Source organism: Quercus lobata, chromosome 2 (assembly GCF_001633185.2).
Source record: "Quercus lobata isolate SW786 chromosome 2, ValleyOak3.0 Primary Assembly, whole genome shotgun sequence".
NCBI lineage: Eukaryota > Viridiplantae > Streptophyta > Magnoliopsida > Fagales > Fagaceae > Quercus > Quercus lobata.
The window spans coordinates 22,356,525-22,376,667 of NC_044905.1; the positions used below are offsets into that span (position 1 = coordinate 22,356,525).

The window sequence follows — 20,143 nt, forward strand, 5'->3', positions numbered from 1 at the left end:
GGATTTGAGAATTTTCTCAAGGGTTGATTTTTCATTTCGTTTTTTTTACGGTTTCTATTAACCAAAAGAACAAAACTTAGGTATAGATGTACAGTATCAGTATTATTCTTTAGGTTTTTTTTCTAAGATTTTGTCATGTGAATTTTTTCTCATAACATAAAAGTGTATATTTTAGTTAAATAACTATACAACTGAATCTTAAAAAACAGAACCTAAAAGACAGATCAAAAAATACTGTAGCTAAGTTTTGTTACAACAAAAATGCAGTGGCGTTTTCTTAACTTCATATGTGTATCGTTAACACTAAAACAGTTGACACCGGCTTTTGAACATAGCCAAAACATCCCATTAAATATAGTCTCTCTGGGGTCCCAGCTGGTATAGAACCACCAGATCCTTCCTGTCAATAATGGCAAATCCTTCTTCTTCGTCAAAGGGATGGGTGAGCAATATCTCATCAATAGCAGCTCGCATCTTCTTCTTCCTAATCATACTTCAGATCCCTCTTTTCAGGTACAATTATTCTTTCAAACTTTTTACCTTTTTCATTTCCATTACTCTGATCTCTTTAATTCTTCACTGCTCAACTTGTTTTTTCTCTCAAAATTTGTCTTTTTTGTTTTTGCCATCTGGGTATAGCTGATAAATCTCATGCTAATAGTAGGTGTAATTTTAATTATTAAAGAAAAAAAAGATGTGAGGGTTTTCAAAGTAGTGAACCCAGAAAAAGAAAAAGATATGCTATCATTCTTATCTGTTGGTATTGTGTTTAATAAACTAAGAATTAATTTGATTTAAATTGATTTAGATTCCTTGTCGGGTATTTGTCAAAATGTCAAAAGGCAATATGCTCTTCTTAGAAAAGTAGCACGTGCACTTTGTAAGAGGAAATATGCTCTTCATAGACTAAGAATTACACAGATTTAAATTGATTTAGTTTACTTCCTGGGTCTATTTCAAAATGTTAACAGGCAATATGCTCTTCATAGAACACTAGCATGTAACCCCGGCATATGCATGGTGCACTTTATAATAGTTACAATTAGATACATATGAAATGTTTGTACTGAGTTTAGTACTACTGATGCTCTGTTTTTTTTTTTTGCCAATTCTTGAAACAAAATTTTCTTTGTGAAAGCATGCAAATTGCTCATTATTGATTGCTCCGTTTTAGTAAGAAAAAAAATGTAGTTTTGCCTTTTAGCATAACTTTTTTTTTTTTAAATAACTGGTAATGCGATGAATTATGTTAATTTTGTATAAAATTTTTCAAATAATTTATGCAAATTTAGTCACTGTGAAAATCTATTGAAAAGGAAAACTTTTTTTTTTTTGGAACATCATAGAATTTTAATTGAAATTTATGCTTGAGTTATTGATAAATTTTGGTAAGGGAATTTGGATTAGTTTCTATTTTCTAATGAAGTAGGTTTTAGACAGGATTGGCGTAGTTTTTAAATGAGATTGAAATAGTTTAAAAAAGCCTTGAAGTATGGCACAAAAGTGTATGTAAAATCTAATTGGAATGCAGCAAAGAATTAGAGTACAGTTAAAATCTAATTTGGATCCTTTATTGAAGTTTGGCTTTATTTTATTATATAGATTAGTTAGTGTTTATTTTATTTTATTTTATTTTTTCATGTTTTAGCATCTGGGTAGTTGCTAGGAAAGTTCAGAATTAGGAATGAAAATGGGATGGCATGGTTGTATAGATTGTGAAATGATGAGAGGCCCCTCAAGTTGAGGAAGTGCTCAATGTTTTCCCAGAGGCTGCTAGCTTGGCACCTGATGCCCTCTTCTTTATATTGTGACCTTTAATTATTTGTTATTTATTTATATTGTGACCTTTATGAAGCTTAGGTCGATCCATTTACCTATTCTTATGATGTAATGCATTGTATTGGGATAGAGCTTTACATATTTTTTAGTATTCAAGGTCCATTATCTATATTTTTTAGTTGTTACTCCATTATCGATCATTAAATTGAAGCGCAATCTGTTGGTTGTGTGTGTGTTTGTGTTTTTTATTATTTAAAATTTCTGTATTTCTATCCAGTATACATTTGGCTTCATTTTTTCGGGTCATTTTATAGTACACACTTTTTTTGTATATACCATACCCTATATTAATGGTTTAGATTAGATTTGTATAATACATACAAAGAAACAAGCATTGCACTTCTTAAATCCTTGTCCACAAATCTCAATTTAATCAATAGTATATCACGTCATTTTGTCTTGTAGAAAGAAATTACTATTTTATTTTTATTGAGCTTATTTAATTTGTAACCTTTTTGATCATTAATCCAATTTTTGCTATTTTCAGCTGATTATAAGTAATCATTCTATTTGTATCTTGTAATTTTGTAGCATGTGTATTAACTGTCATTAAAAAAAAAAAAAAAAATGTAGCTTGTTTTGTTATCAAATTTAGACTTCCAGCAGTATTGACCTTTATTTCCTGAAAGATTTATATATCAATATAGCAGCCTGCTCTGCAATTATAAATTGAATTGGGATCATAAAATTACAAGTTCAATAAAGAATTAGGAACTAAATGTCATGAGTTTGCAATAAATAGTTACTTTTTTTGACAAAATAGATAGAAGTATATTAATAATACTGAAGGAGTACACAGAACGCACTAGGGGTGGCTCCCACTGACCAGACCCCAACAAGCTATACAACCAAAAGGAAAAGAAAACTATAAAGTATACAAAAAGTCTCAAAAATTGAGGACAGCACCCTTAGGTGCTCAGTTGCGAGGCATGCTACGAGTTAGCCTTTGGTAATCTTCCAGTAACGTTTTCGCACTCTTGAGAATTGCATGCGGTGAGGTTTGGGACGCTTCAAAGTATAGTCTGTTTTGCGCGTTCCATATGGACCATGCCACCATGGCCCACATCTCAAGCTCCTTTCGGGACAACTTTTCCTTCAACGTTTGGGCTAAGCAAAAGAAAGTCCTAGCCGATGAGTCGCATTTTTGCAGTTTTCCCCGAACAAGTGCCCACACGTTACGTGCTAACAGGCACTGCCAAAGGATGTGAAGGGCCGTCTCATCACTCAAACCACACACCGCACACTTAGGATCAGTGGGTACTCTCCGACGGGCCAAGTTTGCATGAGTGGGTAGGATGTCCGAGCTAGCCTGCCACATGAAGTTCCGTACTTTTGGAGGAATGGACCATATGCGCTTGTCTTCATGCACCCTGGAGTGTTTTGCGCTCCCCGTCTGGTTCATCCGGAGTGCTACTTGATAAGCAGTTCGCACCGAAAACATTTGAGCCTTGTTTTCATTCCATACCAGTGTGTCCCGACTCTCCAAATTCCCCCAGTGAACCCGCATTACCATGTCTCTAAACGGTGGTTGAAACTGGGCATTAACTTTCCCCCTGTCCCACTGCTTGGTTTGTGGGTTTATAAAGTCAGCCATTCTTAAAGTCAGGTCCATACCAGCATGGAACGTTGGGGGGTGAGGTAGCCACTTATGATTCTGAATACCAACCGAGCTACCATCCCCGATTTTCCATACGGACCCCTCCTGAAGCAACTCCCTGGCACTGAGGAGACTACGCCACACGTAAGAGGGGTTGCTCCCAAGATGGGCCTCCATGAAAGAACATGTGGGGAAGTACCTTGCTTTGTAAACTCGGTAGAACAACGAATGTGTCCCATGGATGAGTCTCCACGCCTGCTTGGCCAACATCGCAAGGTTAAAAGCATGAATATTACGAAAGCCCACCCCACCACGATTCTTAGGAGTGCACAGCTTGCCCCAGTTGATCCAGTGAATTTTCCGCTCATTCCGAGTTTGTCCCCACCAGTACTTAGCCAACACTGAGTTCATTCCATCACAAATCGCTTTAGGGATTTTGAAAATGCTCATCAAGTACGTAGGTATCGCTTGGGCCACTGTCTTGATAAGGACTTCCCTCACAGCCTTAGAAATCTTCTTTTCCTTCCACCCCAGATGGACCGAGACCTTTGCCGCCAGAACACTTCTTCGTGATGCAGAAGGTCATTAATCTCTCTTCGAACCTCATATATTCTGTCCAAGTTTTCCCCGAGGCCTGCTACCATTAGCTCCTCCATCTCCACGTGTTTGGAGTTTAAGCGGTCCTGGGTGTTTCCAAAGGTGTTTCTACTCCAAGCCACCAAGTCCATACTACATATTTTTATTTTTTCAAACAGACAGACAGAACATAGGGCTTCCAACAGGTTGACTTTGTGCCCAAGAAGTTCTAATCCGCTCCTCACACTTGGGGTGAGCCACCCACTTTTCCTCAAAATGTTGTATTGTTTTTGGGTGATAGCGTAAGCAAGTGGGCTCAGTAATTCACATAATGGGATCGTGGTCAGAATAGGCAGCTGACGTGTGAAGGACCTTTGCCTGAGGGCAGTGCCGGCTGAACCTACAGGCCATTTAGGTCACCGCCTAAGGCCCCCACTTGTAAGAGGGCCCCCAATAGTACTAATATACTATATAATGTTGTGAAAAAAAAAAGTAAGGCCCGCCCAAAAGATTTAAGAGTTAAGACACTCAAATTATTTAAGCCCTTAGTTGAAAATTGAGTAGAAACAAGTTATTTCTAACCGTTTCTCACAAAACAAAAAGGTTGAAAGGACATGAAGGCCAATCAAATCACCAAATCTTTAGCATTCTCAGGAAAAAAAAAAAAAAATCACCACATCCAAGTATCCTCTGAATCAAACCTTTGTACCACATTTCATTAAAAAAAAACCCATGTTTATTACTTGAAATGTAGACATGGAGAGAAAGAAAGACACTGATTTTCTCAATATACAAGTAACAAAATGCGAAAGAAAAGATAACAAAATGCAGAAAAAAGAAAGAATAGACAAGTAACAAAAGGCAGAAAAAAAAAAAAAGAAGAAGAAAAACACTCACTCTCTCCATCTTGATTCTAAAAAAAAAAAAACCTCTTTTTAGTTGGCTTACTCATAAATTGGTGTTGACAATAGACTTGGTGTGTTCATAGATTTTCATTTCAAGTTCGTTTTTTGTTTTCTCTTCAGTCTTCCCTTTGCCCCTTTGGTCTTCTTCATGGTTTGCTGCTGGGTTTTTATTCTCTTTTTTTGCTTAACTTTTGTTATACTCTTTAGTCTTTAGTCTTTAGTCTTTTTTGTTTTTCCTCTTAAATTTTTATTTCTTTAGTATTCTCTAGAAGACTATGGAATGGACCCACTTAAAGCATTGATCCTAGTCCTACACTTTTTTTTTTTTTTTTTAAGAAATCAGATTTAGTGGTATGGATGGATAGTGGGCTGGTCTTAGTGGATCAAGTTTAGTATTTTCTGGAAGACTATGAATTTATAATTAAATATAATGAAAGGTCCCGTTTAAAGCTTTTGCCTAGGGCCCCCAAAGTCGTTGAGCCGTTCCTGCCTGGGGGTAAAGCTCTTGCCATTCCTCCGATGCACAAACCCTATCAAGCCTTTGTTCCACAAAATTGTCCCCACGTCTCCCGTTTCTCCATGTGTATCTATATCCTTGAAAACCCAAATCCACAAGCCTGCACAGAAGTAGTGTGGTCTGGAAGTCCTGCATGGGCCATAGCAGTTTGGGCATTCAGCAATTCCTCTCGTCTGAGCAAAGAATTTTGTTAAAGTCACCGAGGCACACCCAAGGGAGTCATGCCCGGCCTTGTAAATGCCTCATCAAGCGCCAAGTTTCGCTCTTTAGCCTTGCTTCAGGGTGCCCATAAACCCCTGTCCGTCTCCATGGTACATTAAGTGGGGAAGAAAGATGGACGTTGATGTGGTTTGGGGAGTAGGTCTGATTAGAGACCACCACCTCATTCTTCCAAAGCAAAGCAAGTCCACCACTGCGCCTCACACTAGGTACAACAAGCATCGAAGGAAACTCTAGTTCCGTTTTAACAGCCTACATCTCGCTTACTATCAATTTCGTTTCCATAAGAAACAAAATTGTGGGTCCTTTTTTTCTTACCAAATCGGTAAGTACCTGAATTGCCCGACGGTTTCCAAGCCCCTGGCAGTTCCAGCTCAAAATGATCATGGTGTCTGGCGGGGCTGAAGGGCAGCCGCTGCTGTTGGGGTAGTTGGGTTAGTTTCATCGGCCAAACCCTTATGCTGCTTGCTCATCACCTTCTCTGTGCTTGAACCATTTTTGCATTGGTGGTCTCGGTCTGCTCTCTTTTTCCCTACCCGAGGCCGTGGGTCAATGGACTTACCACTTGACTCGGTCTCCTTCCAGGCTTACCACCTGACCCCCTCTTCATAGAGGTTTATCCATCTGTATTTCCACCCGAATCCGTAGAAAATGGGCTTGATTCGAGGCTAGTGCCTTACAGTCCACTGCCACCACCTTCCCGATACCCCGGGCGATATCCAGCCCCACATCCTTGTTGATTAGATCGAAGGGTAGACCCCATACTTGAACCCACATGGGGGGGTTGGACCTCAAAACTGGGTAGGGGAGTTCATGGGTGTGGCTTGTGGAGAGGTATTTGCATGGGATGGGAGGATTCTAGCAAAAATTGTCAGTTTGTTGTTGGGTTGGGGAATAGAGTGAGGTTTTGGCAGGATGGGTGGTGTGGGGATCAACCTTTTCAATTGGCTTTCCCAAGGTTGTATGGTATTGCCATTGATAAGGAGGTATCTGTTGAAGCTTCTTTGTCAAGGCAGGGGGCAGAGGATAGAAGAATTTGGGATGTTCGTTTTATTCGAGAATTTAATGATTGGGAGATGGATGAAGGGCTGCATTTTCTTCGTATATTGGGAGCTAATACTCCTCCAATGGATGTGGGAGATCGGATGAGATGGAAGTTGAAGCTTAATGGTGATTTTGATATCTAGTCATATTATAACAAATTAAGGAATTCTCCCTCAATTGTCTTTCCTTGGAAAGCTATATGGAAAGTAAAGGCCCCTAGGCGAGTTTCTTTTTTTGTTTGGTGTGTAGCTTGGAATAAGATCCTAACGGGTGATAATTTGAGATTGAGGAGATTGGTTTTTGTGGACTGGTGTATTATGTGTCAACATTGTGGAGAGACGGTAGACCACTTACTTCTTCATTGTAAGATGGCTTATCGGTTATGGAGCTTTGTCTTTATAACTTTTGGCCTGTCTTGGGTTGTACCTAGATCGATCACAGATTTGCTTTTTGGCTGGTGGAATTGGTTGGGGAAGCACTCGTCTCAAATATGGAATTTAGTTCTATTGTGCATCTTTTGGTGTATTTGGAAGGAACGGAATCGGCGGATTTTTGAGGATTTGGATAGTTCCGGTGATCAAATGCTTGCTTCTTTTAGTGGGACTTTTTTTGATTGGTCTCGGGCTTGGGAACTCATGACTAGTGACTCTCTCCCTTCTTTCCTTAGCTCTCTTTCTCTTTGTAATTAATCTGTGGATTGGTTTTCTTTTTTGTTTTTTCCTTCTTGTATTTTCTGGGTTTGCTCTATGTTCTTCATGCATAGAGTAGCCATTCGTATACATAACATTCTTACTTATCAAAAAAAAAAAAGCTCATGAACTGTACTGTCCTGGCAGTCAGACCCTTCTCCCATCTCTGCAACGCCAACATACCGTTCTCAAAGCTCCATGGTCCGTCATCCCAAACCCATCGTAGTTGGCTTTCCAACGAGAACCTAAATTGAAAGAGACCTTCCCCCACATCTATAATTTTTAGGTTGTTACCCATTTTCCACACCGACCATAGAAGGTTTTTTGCAGCTCTCACGTTGAAGGGGCGAGTGGTCATGAACTTTTCGATGAGGCTAAGGGAGTATTCCTCAAGAATCTCTTCCCTACGGACCGCTCGAATAGTGATAGGCTCCTCCTCTTTAGATGTCAGTGAGATGTTTTGGTTCCGTTCAATGAAGTTTGAATCCATTTAAGAAGAAGAGAGGGAGAGGGAGGAGAGGCACTATATGAGGGAGAAGAAGAACGAATACGTCAGCTCTTAATCTCTGCAGGTAAGGCCCTAGCCAGAGGAGAAGAGGAGGAGGGCTCACCCTTGGTGAGAAGAAACGCTCCTACGACGAGGAGAAGAAAAAAGTTGTATTGCCTCACAATAAATAGTTACTAAAACAAAATCCAATCATATACATATAGTTTTCTAGTGTCAAACAACACCTCCTCCCCTTTAAGAAAGGGTGCAGGGTAAGGTTTTGGGTTCAACATCCACTAGGTGCATGTGTAAAGTCAAAAACTAATTTATTTAAAAAAGTATTCTAGTTCAGTTTTTTTTTTTTTTTTTTTAATGAATTTGCAGGTATTATGGCAATCAAAGTACACTGCAACTCTTTGCAGCAATGCCTTTTTTTTTTTTTTTTTGGGGTCATTTTATCTTAACACTCCAACTTTTCGTGGAAATATTTTAAAATCACAACCTCCAGGATGGCCGTGTTACAAAACTTGCCAATTTGCCACCAGCATGTTGTACTAGAAAACAATGTCGTGCTGTTGTGGCATCCCCGCTTGTATACTTGCCATAATACATACCATTAAGCTTGCTTTCCCATGGATTGTTTGAAATCCGTAATGGTTTTTTCATTTAATATTAGCCTCATAAATTCTTTTTGCATTTTCTAGAAGTTATTCTATGTTGGTTTCTGTCTATGACACTAGTCTTTCTAGATTAAAATAGCAAAGGTAAATTGACCAAAGACCCTCTCATTCTGTGGTTGTATTGATTAGGAAAATATACCAATTACTGAAGAAAATGTATTGCTTCATTGCTGCATTTAAAATGTGGATTAATATTTTTACTTTGACAGGGTCCCATGCAGATCGGGTATGTGTTCAACACCGTTGCATGTCACATCTTCCCAATTGATTGCAAGTGAAATATTTCCTGTTGTTGTTGTGAAGACACTTTTGTACCCAGGAGCTGTTGCAAATGGCCTTGTGAAAAACATGGCTGTTCCAAGCTGGGATAGCCTGTTAGACATCTATAACTTGACTAGTGTGAAGGGAGCTTCTGCAGTAACTGATCTCCAACGCTTAGAGGTTCTATTGCCCTTTGATTGTGTTAATGCATATTTAATTTTTTGGAGTAAGACTAGAGTTGGGGGAAGTAGGCTCCTAATGTCTTATTAAGGGTCTCTCAATACAGGTGTCTGGTTAATGTCTAAAACGGCAATAAATTTGTCAAAACGCACATGATCATGACATTTTGTTGATCATGAAATATTTTCTGTTTCGTGTGCTTAATTTCGCCTGCTCACCCTGTTATATGGTCTATTTGTCATTGATACAGTGATTCCATATCATTTGCCAAGATTTTCAATCATTAAGAGTAACATCAAGGTGGCAGCCAATTTTGCTTGCGGTACTTCATAGCAAGCTTGACATAGACACGTGCATTTGTGTAAATTGAGTGCATGCACTCATATACACTCTTTATCATATGTATATTGAGTTCTTCCCTGGAAGTCTTGTCTAATTAAGTATAACTGGTTGTTATTTCCCCAATATTTATTTCTGGATTTTGAATCATTTTTAGATTCACTACAACTTGACTTTGCCTCTATCCAAAACCTCTGGTGGACCACATGAACTGCCTTTGTCTAAAGCAATATCCTTTGTCATTTCCTTAAGTAATGGATTTTCTCTGTTCTCCTTCAATAATCAGCCTCATCATGTGGTTGCTGACTAAATTGAAGAAGCTTAGATAATTGAGTTCTTTATGCTTACTAGCTTGATGGTGATTTAGCAACTGAAATTTTCAGATGGCTTTGAATTTAGATTACCGACTAATTGTGGTTTCATTTTTTGTTCTCCAAATTACTACTAATTCATTTCTACCATGTTTATCCTTGAATCAACATCCAAGTCTAATTTCAAATAATAAATATGGCTTATTCAGGAATAGGATTTCTTCTATGATTTTACTGTCAGTTTTATCGTCTTAATTTTGTGGTTTCTTCCAGGTTCTTGCAGGAAGCTACTTCTCTGTGGCAGGAGCATTTGTGGGCCTTCTAAAACCAGGGAGGATGAGCATGTTTGGGATGCTTCTTATAGTATGGGGCCTTGTCAAGGAAGGCATTTTGGGAAGGCCTGTAAACACAGATCCTACGAAAGCTGTATATGTCTATCCAACAATGTTACTTGGTCTGATCTGTGCCTTCTCATCTGTAAAGTATGATGTGAAGAAGGTTATTAGAAGTGCCGCTCCACGGCCTGTGGCAAAGCCTCTTCAGAGCTCGTCAAAATCTAAGCTGAAATGAATTGAAATGTAATGCTTCTAATTTTTGTTGAAAGTTTCATGTTAATTATTTCAAGTCGTAATGACTTGAAATGTAATGCTTCTAATTTTTGTTGAAATTTTCATGTTAATTATTTCAAACTTTACACGTTCCTGCCAAAAATTATCCCGAAGAATTTTATTGCCTTAGTGTTTTTTAAAATTCAGTTGTTTCTCCAATATGTCCAAGCAGAAGAGCGCATTGATACATATTGAAATGTAAGGAAAATGCCAAAAGGTTCAATTAGCACTTCCTGTTGTTTCTAACCACATTGACATTGTGAGAAATTTTCATTTCTAACCCAACATTGCTGCAATATTAATCATTTATCTCGTTAATTTTCCACCATGGCAACTGGATGGTTCATGGGGGGAAACGAATTTAAAATTTTATTTGAGCATGATAGTGGTCACACTCAAATGCATTTAACTGGTGCCGACATGGATGATGCTATCATGTGGACAATCTGGACGACACAAAACAAGGTAATCTTTGAAGGCCTAACACCAGATATCCATCAAGCCATCCACACAGCTGGAAGATATGGGACTGAACTGAATGGTATAAGCCTAGTGATGAAGATGACCATGGATGTTCTATATAAGTAAACGCTACAGATTACCAAAATTTCGTTCAATGTTTAACTTGGCTAGCATTGATAATACTGGACACAAACAATTGCAAATCAACGAGGAGGAAAATACCCTACTATTAACAGCAAGAGATGCACGATACACAACCTGGAAGCTAGGATATTCAGAGAGGTCATTATGCTAATCAGAACAAAGCAGGGAGCTACAGTCCTCCAAATAGGCAGGCTCAGCAAACCAGGCAATGAACCAATAATGGAAGACATCAGAACACTGAAAAGTATGTTCAACCAAATCTACTAACGTAGAGTCGAGCTTCCATCCAATGCACAGGAGCATTGAAGGTAAGCCACACCATAGGTAAAGACATAAATTTTCTATCCAAGACCTTGCTAGGTTGTTAACATGGTAGGGGAAGCATATTCCTTGCAATCTACAAACATACAATTTTCTACCACATTTCTAGATGGTCCAATCAAATTTGTCAAATCAATTTAAAAAGCCAATTCATCTCAATCTCACATAGTTACTAACAGAACTCAAAGTGCTTTTAATGTCTGTTAATGTCTCTTTCTTCACTTTCTTTGTATGCAATTCCCAAATCAAAAGTATGATTTGGATCTTTGATGGAGATATTATCGGATCGCCAACCACATATGAGCCCTTCAATCCATATTACCTCAAACGGACAAAGGATCAAAGAATTTCAAGAATTTATGGGAAGACATCAATTTTGATCAAATTTGACCAATCTTGATTGGAAATTGGACCGCTCAACTGGAGTGAATGAGACATCATTTTAAATAGCTAGTATGAAATTTCCTTCATTTTGGCTACTCGCATGTCAAAATTGGCTTCAACGAGTGGGATGTTACCAAAAAAAAAAAAAACATTTTTTTTAGTTTTGTAATTTTCAAATTTTTGTAAGGGCAGGATGGTAACTTATTTGTATTATTTGTTTTTTTAGTATATAATGAACAATTAAGGGCCTGTTTGGTAATATTGTTCTAGTAATATTGTTTGTATTTTTTAGAAATACATGTGGGTGAAGAAGTATGTAAAAATATGTGTAATGTTATTTAAACACTGAAAATTGTTGTTCAAAATACACTACCAAACAGCCCCTAAACTTTTTGTTTTTTATATTGTATTTTTTTTTTTAGTTGATGCTAAAGTCTAAAACCATGAATAATTTGTCATGAATTGAGGTAATGTTTTATAGTAAAATTTTATTTTTATTATATATATATATATATTTATCAAAATAAAAATAGTAGTAAACTTAAAATGGTAAACCGGTATCGAAATATATCGTTCCACTGGCTAAACTGGTATAGTCTCCAAATATTGACTCCCTTGAGTCCAACACCAAGCCATTTCTGGCCAAGTACTAGAAAATCTTGACTTTAGTTTGATCTTCGTTGAATTAGGACCAAAAAACGTCAAAATCTAGGTAAATGAGATATTGTAGAAGAGAGCACTGAACAAGCTTCTATTCAAGGGACTGAGTAAGAAAACTCCATATGTAAATTCAAATTCATGAAGCTTCAAGTCTCATAAGAATGAAAAGTTGGTGTCAAAAGCTTTCTAACCACACCTTGTTAGGGCAAGATTGAGGTTGGGAAGGTAGAGAACCAAATGGTCAATATTGGAAAGATTGATTTTATCTAGGTTTGAATCTAGGAAGCACAGGTGTGGATTTGGGTTCGGGTGTGGGTGCAGTGCAGTGACTTGACAATTTTTGAAAAAATAGAGTGTGAGTGCGACGGGATACATTTATTAATAAATTATTAAATATATTTTTATTTACAAATAATTAAATATATTTTCATATAATGGTAAACATATACCAATTTAAGAGCAATAATAACTACAAATAATTCACTAATTTCAATTTAAGTTATTTAACCTACAAATAGTTTGACAAATATATAATAAGTTAATAAATAAATAAGAAATCAACTTAAGTTTTTTTTTTTTTTTTTTTTTTAACATGTGTTTCGGCCAGTTTTGGCGCATTTTGGCCGGTTTTGGTGCTGAATTGGCACGAATCGGAGAACGAGAAAAAAAAGAAGAAGTGGTGAATCAGCGCATTGAGTGCAAATCGACGTGTCGAAGCGAGACGGGTGCGGGTGCGACGGCCCTGGAGCCACACCCGTGCTTCCTAGGTTTGAATCCATTTTAGATGCCAACTTTCAGAAACCATAACTTTATGTACAATGAATGGTCTAAGTGATGCAAAATTGGTGTCTAGCTAAGTAATGTAAAAAATAAAATCGATATGTTTTTTTTTCCTTCTACATGGGTTAATCCATTGGGAAATAAACCATGTCATATGCAATGCCAATCATGCAGTCCATCTACTAACTATGAATGGCCAATATATTTTAGAAATTACTGTACGGATGGAGGATGTCCCAAGCTTCCTCTATAACCAAATTGCTTTGATGTAACTAGCTGATTTGTTAATAAAGCTCTTTATTTTTGTTACCTAAAAAAAAAGTGATATTAGTGTTACAATTTGAATTGTGTCAAATGTTCAAGAATTAAAATATCAACAACCTGCCAACTTGTTTATAGACAGATTATATTTTGTATTTATTTATTTTTTTCTATTACAACAACAATAAAATGAGTAAAAGAAAAATCAATATTAGTTTTAGATTAAAAATGAATATTTTTCTCTAATTAATAATTATTTAATTTCGTACCGTGAAAGAAAAATTACTGCAAATTTAGTGCAAAAGAAATCATAAATGATTTTCATGATTTAAAATAATGTCAAATTCAATTTTGATAAATAATGAATTTAAATAGTAAAAAGAAACAAATATTTGTGTATTTTTTTATTAATACTTTGTGAACATGGATACTAGTTTTAGTTTTTTGTTTCATAGTATATATGGTTTTTCAATTTTAGCATATTTTTATACTTAAATTCTAAATTTCTTTGGTTCATACTGATGATGCTGAAAATCACCAGTGAGCCACACAGTCCTCGCGCGCTCGAAACAATACTTGCACAATAAAAAGAGAAGACCTAACAAAGAGCACCGGTGTGGTGTCGGCCAAATACCCTCCGAAGGTCAAGTTAGAACTTTTCACAACTCTAGAATGCCAAAACTGGGGATGAATTATGCGTACCTATTTTTTGAGGGTCTTCGGGTTTTTATAGTAGTGTGGGATCAAACTCCTATGCTTATGCAACAAGTCTTTTCCATATAGGAAAGATCTTCATTAATGGGCATATCTTCTAGAATCTTCTTCGTATTAGAATTCTATTCATGTTGGGATTCTATGGGCTAGGGTTATTCGTGTGACGCAAGTCGTTTACATTTAAGATTTCTTGGAGGTCAAATAATGACCAATCTTAGTGCCACGTGGACCTCTGGTCCGTCCACCCCGGTCCATTCGCACCGGATCCGTCCACTTTTGGCCCACTTATCCCGATCCGTTAAGCCCATCCAAATGGACCCGTCATCTCTAAATTCCTTTCCCTTCAGTTGCCCCCTCACCTCATAGGTCCATGATCACCGAGTGGAAGGGCCCATGGGGTGATTGTTAAAAACGGTTTCTTGAGGAACACATCCAGTTTTGACAGGCTAGCTTAGATCATTAATGACGAAGGACACGTGTCTTTAGATGAATGGTCACTCATTTGGATCGAAGCGCCCCTTCGTCTTTCGCGCCATTCCCTCTATATAAACCAACCTCTCCTCCTCTTATTTCTTTACTTCCTATTAAAATCTACAATCAGAGCGCACCCGTCTTCATTGTTAGACCGTACCATCAAGCTGTTACATCCGTCATCAACACCTTTTTACCATCCAGCTTCAATTAGGTAAACACTCCTTTTCTTTAAAGTTATGCACTTTTTATTTTTGTGGACTTTGTATGATACCGTCATCCATTATAGACTCGTCAGAGTCTTAGGATTTATCGTCACGTGTAGGTCATGTCTAGTGCATCGAGTAATCATTCATTTGTTCGCGACGGGGCGGGCTACGATGAAGTGTACCCATCGGATCAAAAAGACCTTAATGTTCAAAGCGGAGAAAGGAGTCCATCGTCTAGTTTTCCTTCCTCAAGAGATGAGAGTTTGGAGACGGAAGGGCCAGAGGATGACTTTATTCAAGACCTGGATGATACTCAACCCCTAGTTCAATCCGTTGTGGGTCCTGACGGACTTAGGAAGTTTATCATGTTACCTATATGGACAGTTAATGACTTTACCTCCACAATTAAGGAAAACCATTTTAAAACACTTAGGGACAAGTTCCAAATCCCTGAAAACATACCACTCCGTCTACCTTACAAGTTGTAGTAATGCTATTATGACGGTGTTGAGGGTGTCGGGGTATATGAGCAAATGCTGAAGGCAGGGCTTAGATTCCCCCTAAGCTCGCTCCACCGTTAACTCCTTCAACACTTAGGCCTATCCGTCAACCGGATTTCTCCAAACGCCTGAAGGGTCTTCCTAGGTGTAAAGGTATTGTACGGGGCAATGTTTGACGGCGCCCAGAGACTGACGGTGCGGGAATTCCTACATTGTTACCGTCCTGATGAGAATGCCCAATCAAAGGGTATGTATAGCTTTGTACCTAGGAGCCTTTTACTGAGGCTTGTGTGTGAGAGCCCTGACTCCAATAGAAACTGGAAGAGTCGATATTTTTTCATGGAAGGTGATGGATGGATGTTTCACCCTGATGACAATGAATTTATGCCCGTCGACACAACATAGGGCATATTACCACCGTCTGGTATGTATTCGGCTATATTTAGTTTAGTTTTTTATTTCCCCCGGTCTCTTTAATCGTCTTCTTTTGCAGTCCGTGAATGTCCACAATTTACTTTGGAAGAGTGGAGTTTTCTTGAGAGAATTTTCAGCAAGTCCAAACTAGAGGAAAGGACGTGGGTGAGGTTGGTCACATTAGACACTATCCACTAGTATTGTGACAGACCAGAGCCGACTTTAGCCGCCTGTCGATATGACGCCCAAGTTCGCCAACGTAAGTCTGTCACCCTAACCTTAGGTTTTTTTTTTTTTTTGGTCTAAACATTTTTTCTTCCTTTGTGTAGAAATGGATGCTGCCAAAAGAAGAGCCATCATCAAGCAACAGGCAACAAAAAAGAAGGAGGTTGAAGGTCAACAACCTAAGGAAACGGGTTCGTCCAATCCGTCTACAAAAAGAAAGCTGCCTGAAAAACAAGGTTGCCTCCCCAAGAAACCCAAAACAATCCTAAAGCCCATCGTGGGGTTAGAGGCTGAGGGCAGGAAGACAGTTACTCCTGCCAAGCATGAAGCTGGGAAGGGTTTGATGAAGGGCCTGTCCACCACCCAAGAAAAGCCATATGTCCTCCTCCGAGAGGACTCAAAATACAATCTAGAGAAGCTTTCATCCATCATGTCGTCCGATGACTATGAGGACTTAGGCAATCATGTTACTGAGGCCATGGGGGAGACGGGGTTGTTTAGTATTGCCCAGGTATGTTATGCTGTCCACTTTCTATTTTTCCCATTCACTTATCTCCGTCACTAATAACCTTTGTTTTCAGGCCATGGTGATGATGAAAAGGTTGATGGGACGGTGTTTGAATCACGAGATGACGCTGGACTGTGTTAGGACGAGGGCTAACGAGACGGAATAGGAATGGCAACGGGTCAGGTTCGGGGCGGGTTTTCTTATGCCCGAACCCAACCCGCGGGTCTGTCCCGAAAACCCGAACCCGGCCTGTTACTAAACGGGTTTTTTTTCCAACCCCATTCCCGCCACATCGGGCCCCGCGGGCACAACGGGCCTCGTCAGCAACACAAATCACAGCAACACAAACAACAAAATCTAAGAAAATCTCAAACCAAAATCCACCATACCCATTGATTCACAGAATCCAAATACATTTGAAATCAAAATCCAAACCAATGCACATTGCAAGCAACAACATCAGATCTTAAAAACCAAATCTAAATTCCCAAACCCAAGAGAAAAGAACTGAAGAAAGTGAATAAACCATGGTTTTGTTCATGGTGGCAGCGACGCTGAAATGATCAAGCTTCGGCCATGGGCTTTACGAGCAAAACCACGGTGGTAGCAGCATTGAGATGATCAAGGTTCGGCCATGGAAGCTTTGAGGGAGAGAGAGGGTCTAAGAATTAGTTTGACAGGTGAGGAGTAGGAGATGAGAGGCGGCTGTTGAGGAAAGTTTGAGAATAGGGTTAGGAATTTAGGTTAGAATAAGTTTCGATATATATATATATATATATATATATATATGAGGATTTTTTGGTAAATTACATTTAAACGGGTCGTGTTCGGGTCGGGTATCATAAAAACCCGCACCTGACCTGAACCCGCTTCGGGTTTTATTTTAAAAACCCAAACCCGACCCTACTATTTCCCGGGTCGGGTAGGATCGGGTACTCACGGGTCGAGTAAAAATTTCCATGCCTAAAACGGAGGAAGAATTAAACAGTCTCAAGACTTGGAGAGTTGGTATGGAGAAGAAACTCTCCCTTTCGGAAAAGGTCAGGAAGGAGCTTGATCAGCAAGTGGAAACATTGAAGAAGGTCTTGGAGGATAAAGAAAAAGAAATTAAGGATGCCAAGGACCAACTTCGTCAGTCAAAAGAGGCAGCGATCTGTGAATATCGCGACTCCGACGCCCTCCTGGAGGAGCTTGGGACCTCTTATATGGACAGCTTTGACGATGCTATCCGTTAAGCAAAGAAAGCTTATCCTGACCTCGATTTTTCTCAACTCAACATAGACATACAACCCCAAGCTACTGCTCAACCTGTCGCCTCTGAGAGCACGGAAGACTTATTTGCCGACAATGCATCCCCTGGCAATGGGGAGTTAGTTCCTCTCGAGAACCAAGCCCAGCCCGTTGATGGTGATGTTCGTCAGCCCGTGAATGTTGAAGAGAATGTTGAAATTACCTCCCCTCAGTAGTAAAATATTATTATTTATTTATTTATTTTTGGATTGTAACTATTTTGGGAACAATATTTTAACTTTTAATCTGTCACTTATGGCATGTAAAAACATGACTTTGAATATGTAGCTGGTGATTTAAAGACCAATGTATCCGTCTTCTGGCAAATGTGTATTGTCAATTTTAATTTTTCGTCGAGCCTGTTATAAAGATTCTTATAACAGTCTTCACAGGGGATCCGTCCTTTAGGATGAGTCCCGTCCGCATAGTGATTACAATTAATTCAGTTGATTTAGATCTGTCCTCTATCACGGACTATTGTTATTACCTAATCTTATATGGATGTATTCACATGATAAGACAAGTTTGTCCAATTGTGGACTGGAAGCTTTTGATCAAACCTTAAGTTGGATCCGTCCATTATATGGACTTAGTGGTTATCATTCATTTTAGGATGAGTTTGTCCACTTGTGGGCTGTGAATACTTATTAAGTTGGATCTGTCCGTCGTATGGACTAGCCCATTTTGTTCGGCACTTGAATTCAAATCAGAACCCGTCCACTAATGGACTAGCAATATTGATCCGTCTTTATGTTGGATCCGTCCATTGTATGGTGTGGATGATCCGTCCACTTTGTGGACAATAAAATTTTCATCCTCCTAGGTTGAACCGTCCACTTTATGGACTAATAAAATTTCCATCCTCCTGGGATGAACTGTCCACTTTGTGGACTATATAAATTTTGTAGAAAAACACATCAATCATATCTGAATATTCCTCTTATTACTAAACCAAAAGGTACTTAAAGGAAAAAGAAGCTTAAAAAGAATACTTTAAGTATTGTAGCAAAATTAAATTGTCTAGATAGTAAAACTAGGAAACCGGAGAATGTTACAATAATTAACCTAAAAATTAGAATAATTTGAATAAACTGAGAATTTGTCAGATGTTGCTTTCTATGATGTCATTTTTACTGGTAGTACTTTCGTAGGTGCTCAGCATTCCATGGATGTTCCAGTTGTCACCCATCTAATGTCTCTAGATGGTAGGTTCCTTTCTTTTGCCATGATGTAATTCTATAGGGTCCCTTCCAGTTGGGGCCGAGCTTTCCTTGGGTAGGATCTTTGGCGGCACCCATTACCTTCCTCAAAACTAAGTCTCTGACCTTGAAGTCTTTGTGCCTGACTTTGGAGTTGTAGTTCTTTGCCATAAGGTTTTGGTATCGTGCCAACCTTTGCTCTGCTATTGCCCGTACTTCGTCCACTAGGTCTAGTTGCAAGCGAAGGGCTTTGTCATTCTTATTTCTGTCATAGTTGTCCATCCGGTAACTTGCGAGCTCTACCTCTGCTGGGATGACTGCCTCGCTCCCGTATGTTAGTCGAAATGGCGTCTCCCCTGTAGGTGTCCTTATTGTTGTTCGGTATGCCCATAAGACACTTGGTAGTTCCTCCGACCATATGCCCTTTGTCCCCTCGAGCTGAGTCTAGATGATTTTGAGCAAGGATCGGTTCGTAACTTCAACTTGTCCATTGGCTTGTGGATGAGCAGGTGACGAGTAGTGGTTCTTGATCCCTAACTCCGAGCAGAAATCCCTGAATGCGTTGTTGTCAAACTGCTTTCCGTTGTCAGAGACAAGCACCTTGGGTATCCCATACTTACAAATGATATTCTTCCAGATAAAACTTCGGATGTTCTTCTCTGTGATAGTGGCTAGGGCTTCTGCTTCCACCCATTTAGCTGCCTGACTGCTGTTGGGAAGGGGCCCATGATATCTAATCCCTATTGAGCAAGCGGCCATGGGGCCGTCATAGGGGTGAGTTCCTCTGGCAGTTGTCTGATGACGTTATCGAATCTCTGGCATTTGTCACAAGTTTTAACATAAGTCTGCGCGTCCTTCTGCATAGTAGGTCAATAGTATCCCACCTGAATCAGCTTGTTCACCAACGATCATGCCCCCAAGTGGTTCCCTCAGATCCCCTCGTGGACCTCTCTCATGACGTAGTCTGCCTCCTCAGGTCCCAAACACCTTAGGTACGGGTGGGAGAAACCTCTTTTGTATAGGACTTCTTTTATTAGAACAAAGCGCGATGCTTGGACCTTCAATTTTCTAGCGGCGTCCTTTTCGTCCAGTAGCATGCCGTCCCTTAGGTAGGAGACTAATGGCGTGGTCCAGTTGTTTCCAGTACCTATCTCCTACACACTCGTGACTTCATCTATGAGTGAAGAGGTTTGAACGAAGGATAGTACCTGATCGGGGATGAGCATGAATTCTGCTAAAGCGGCCTTCACTAGATGATTGGCGCATTCGTTTTCCTCCCTCGAGATTTGGACGAATTTGACTTGAAGACCTCTGATTCGATCCTTCACCTCCTGAAGGTACTTCTTCAT

General features: G+C 39.1%; 2 protein-coding genes across 2 annotated transcripts; one reads left to right on the forward strand and one right to left on the reverse strand.

Moving 5' to 3' along the window:
• The first annotated feature begins 265 nt into the window (after nt 1–265).
• LOC115974983 lies at nt 266–10,394 on the forward strand. Its single transcript, XM_031095586.1, has 3 exons — nt 266–513; nt 8,763–8,994; nt 9,918–10,394. The coding sequence occupies exons 1-3, from the start codon at nt 410–412 to the stop codon at nt 10,212–10,214; spliced, it is 633 nt and encodes a 210-aa protein (XP_030951446.1). The 5' UTR covers nt 266–409; the 3' UTR covers nt 10,215–10,394.
• An 8,844-nt stretch (nt 10,395–19,238) lies between these two features.
• On the reverse strand, nt 19,239–20,143 carry LOC115961243. The gene is made up of 2 exons (XM_031080256.1): nt 20,003–20,143; nt 19,239–19,589 (listed from the first exon to the last, which is right to left on the reverse strand). The coding sequence occupies exons 1-2, from the start codon at nt 20,141–20,143 to the stop codon at nt 19,239–19,241; spliced, it is 492 nt and encodes a 163-aa protein (XP_030936116.1).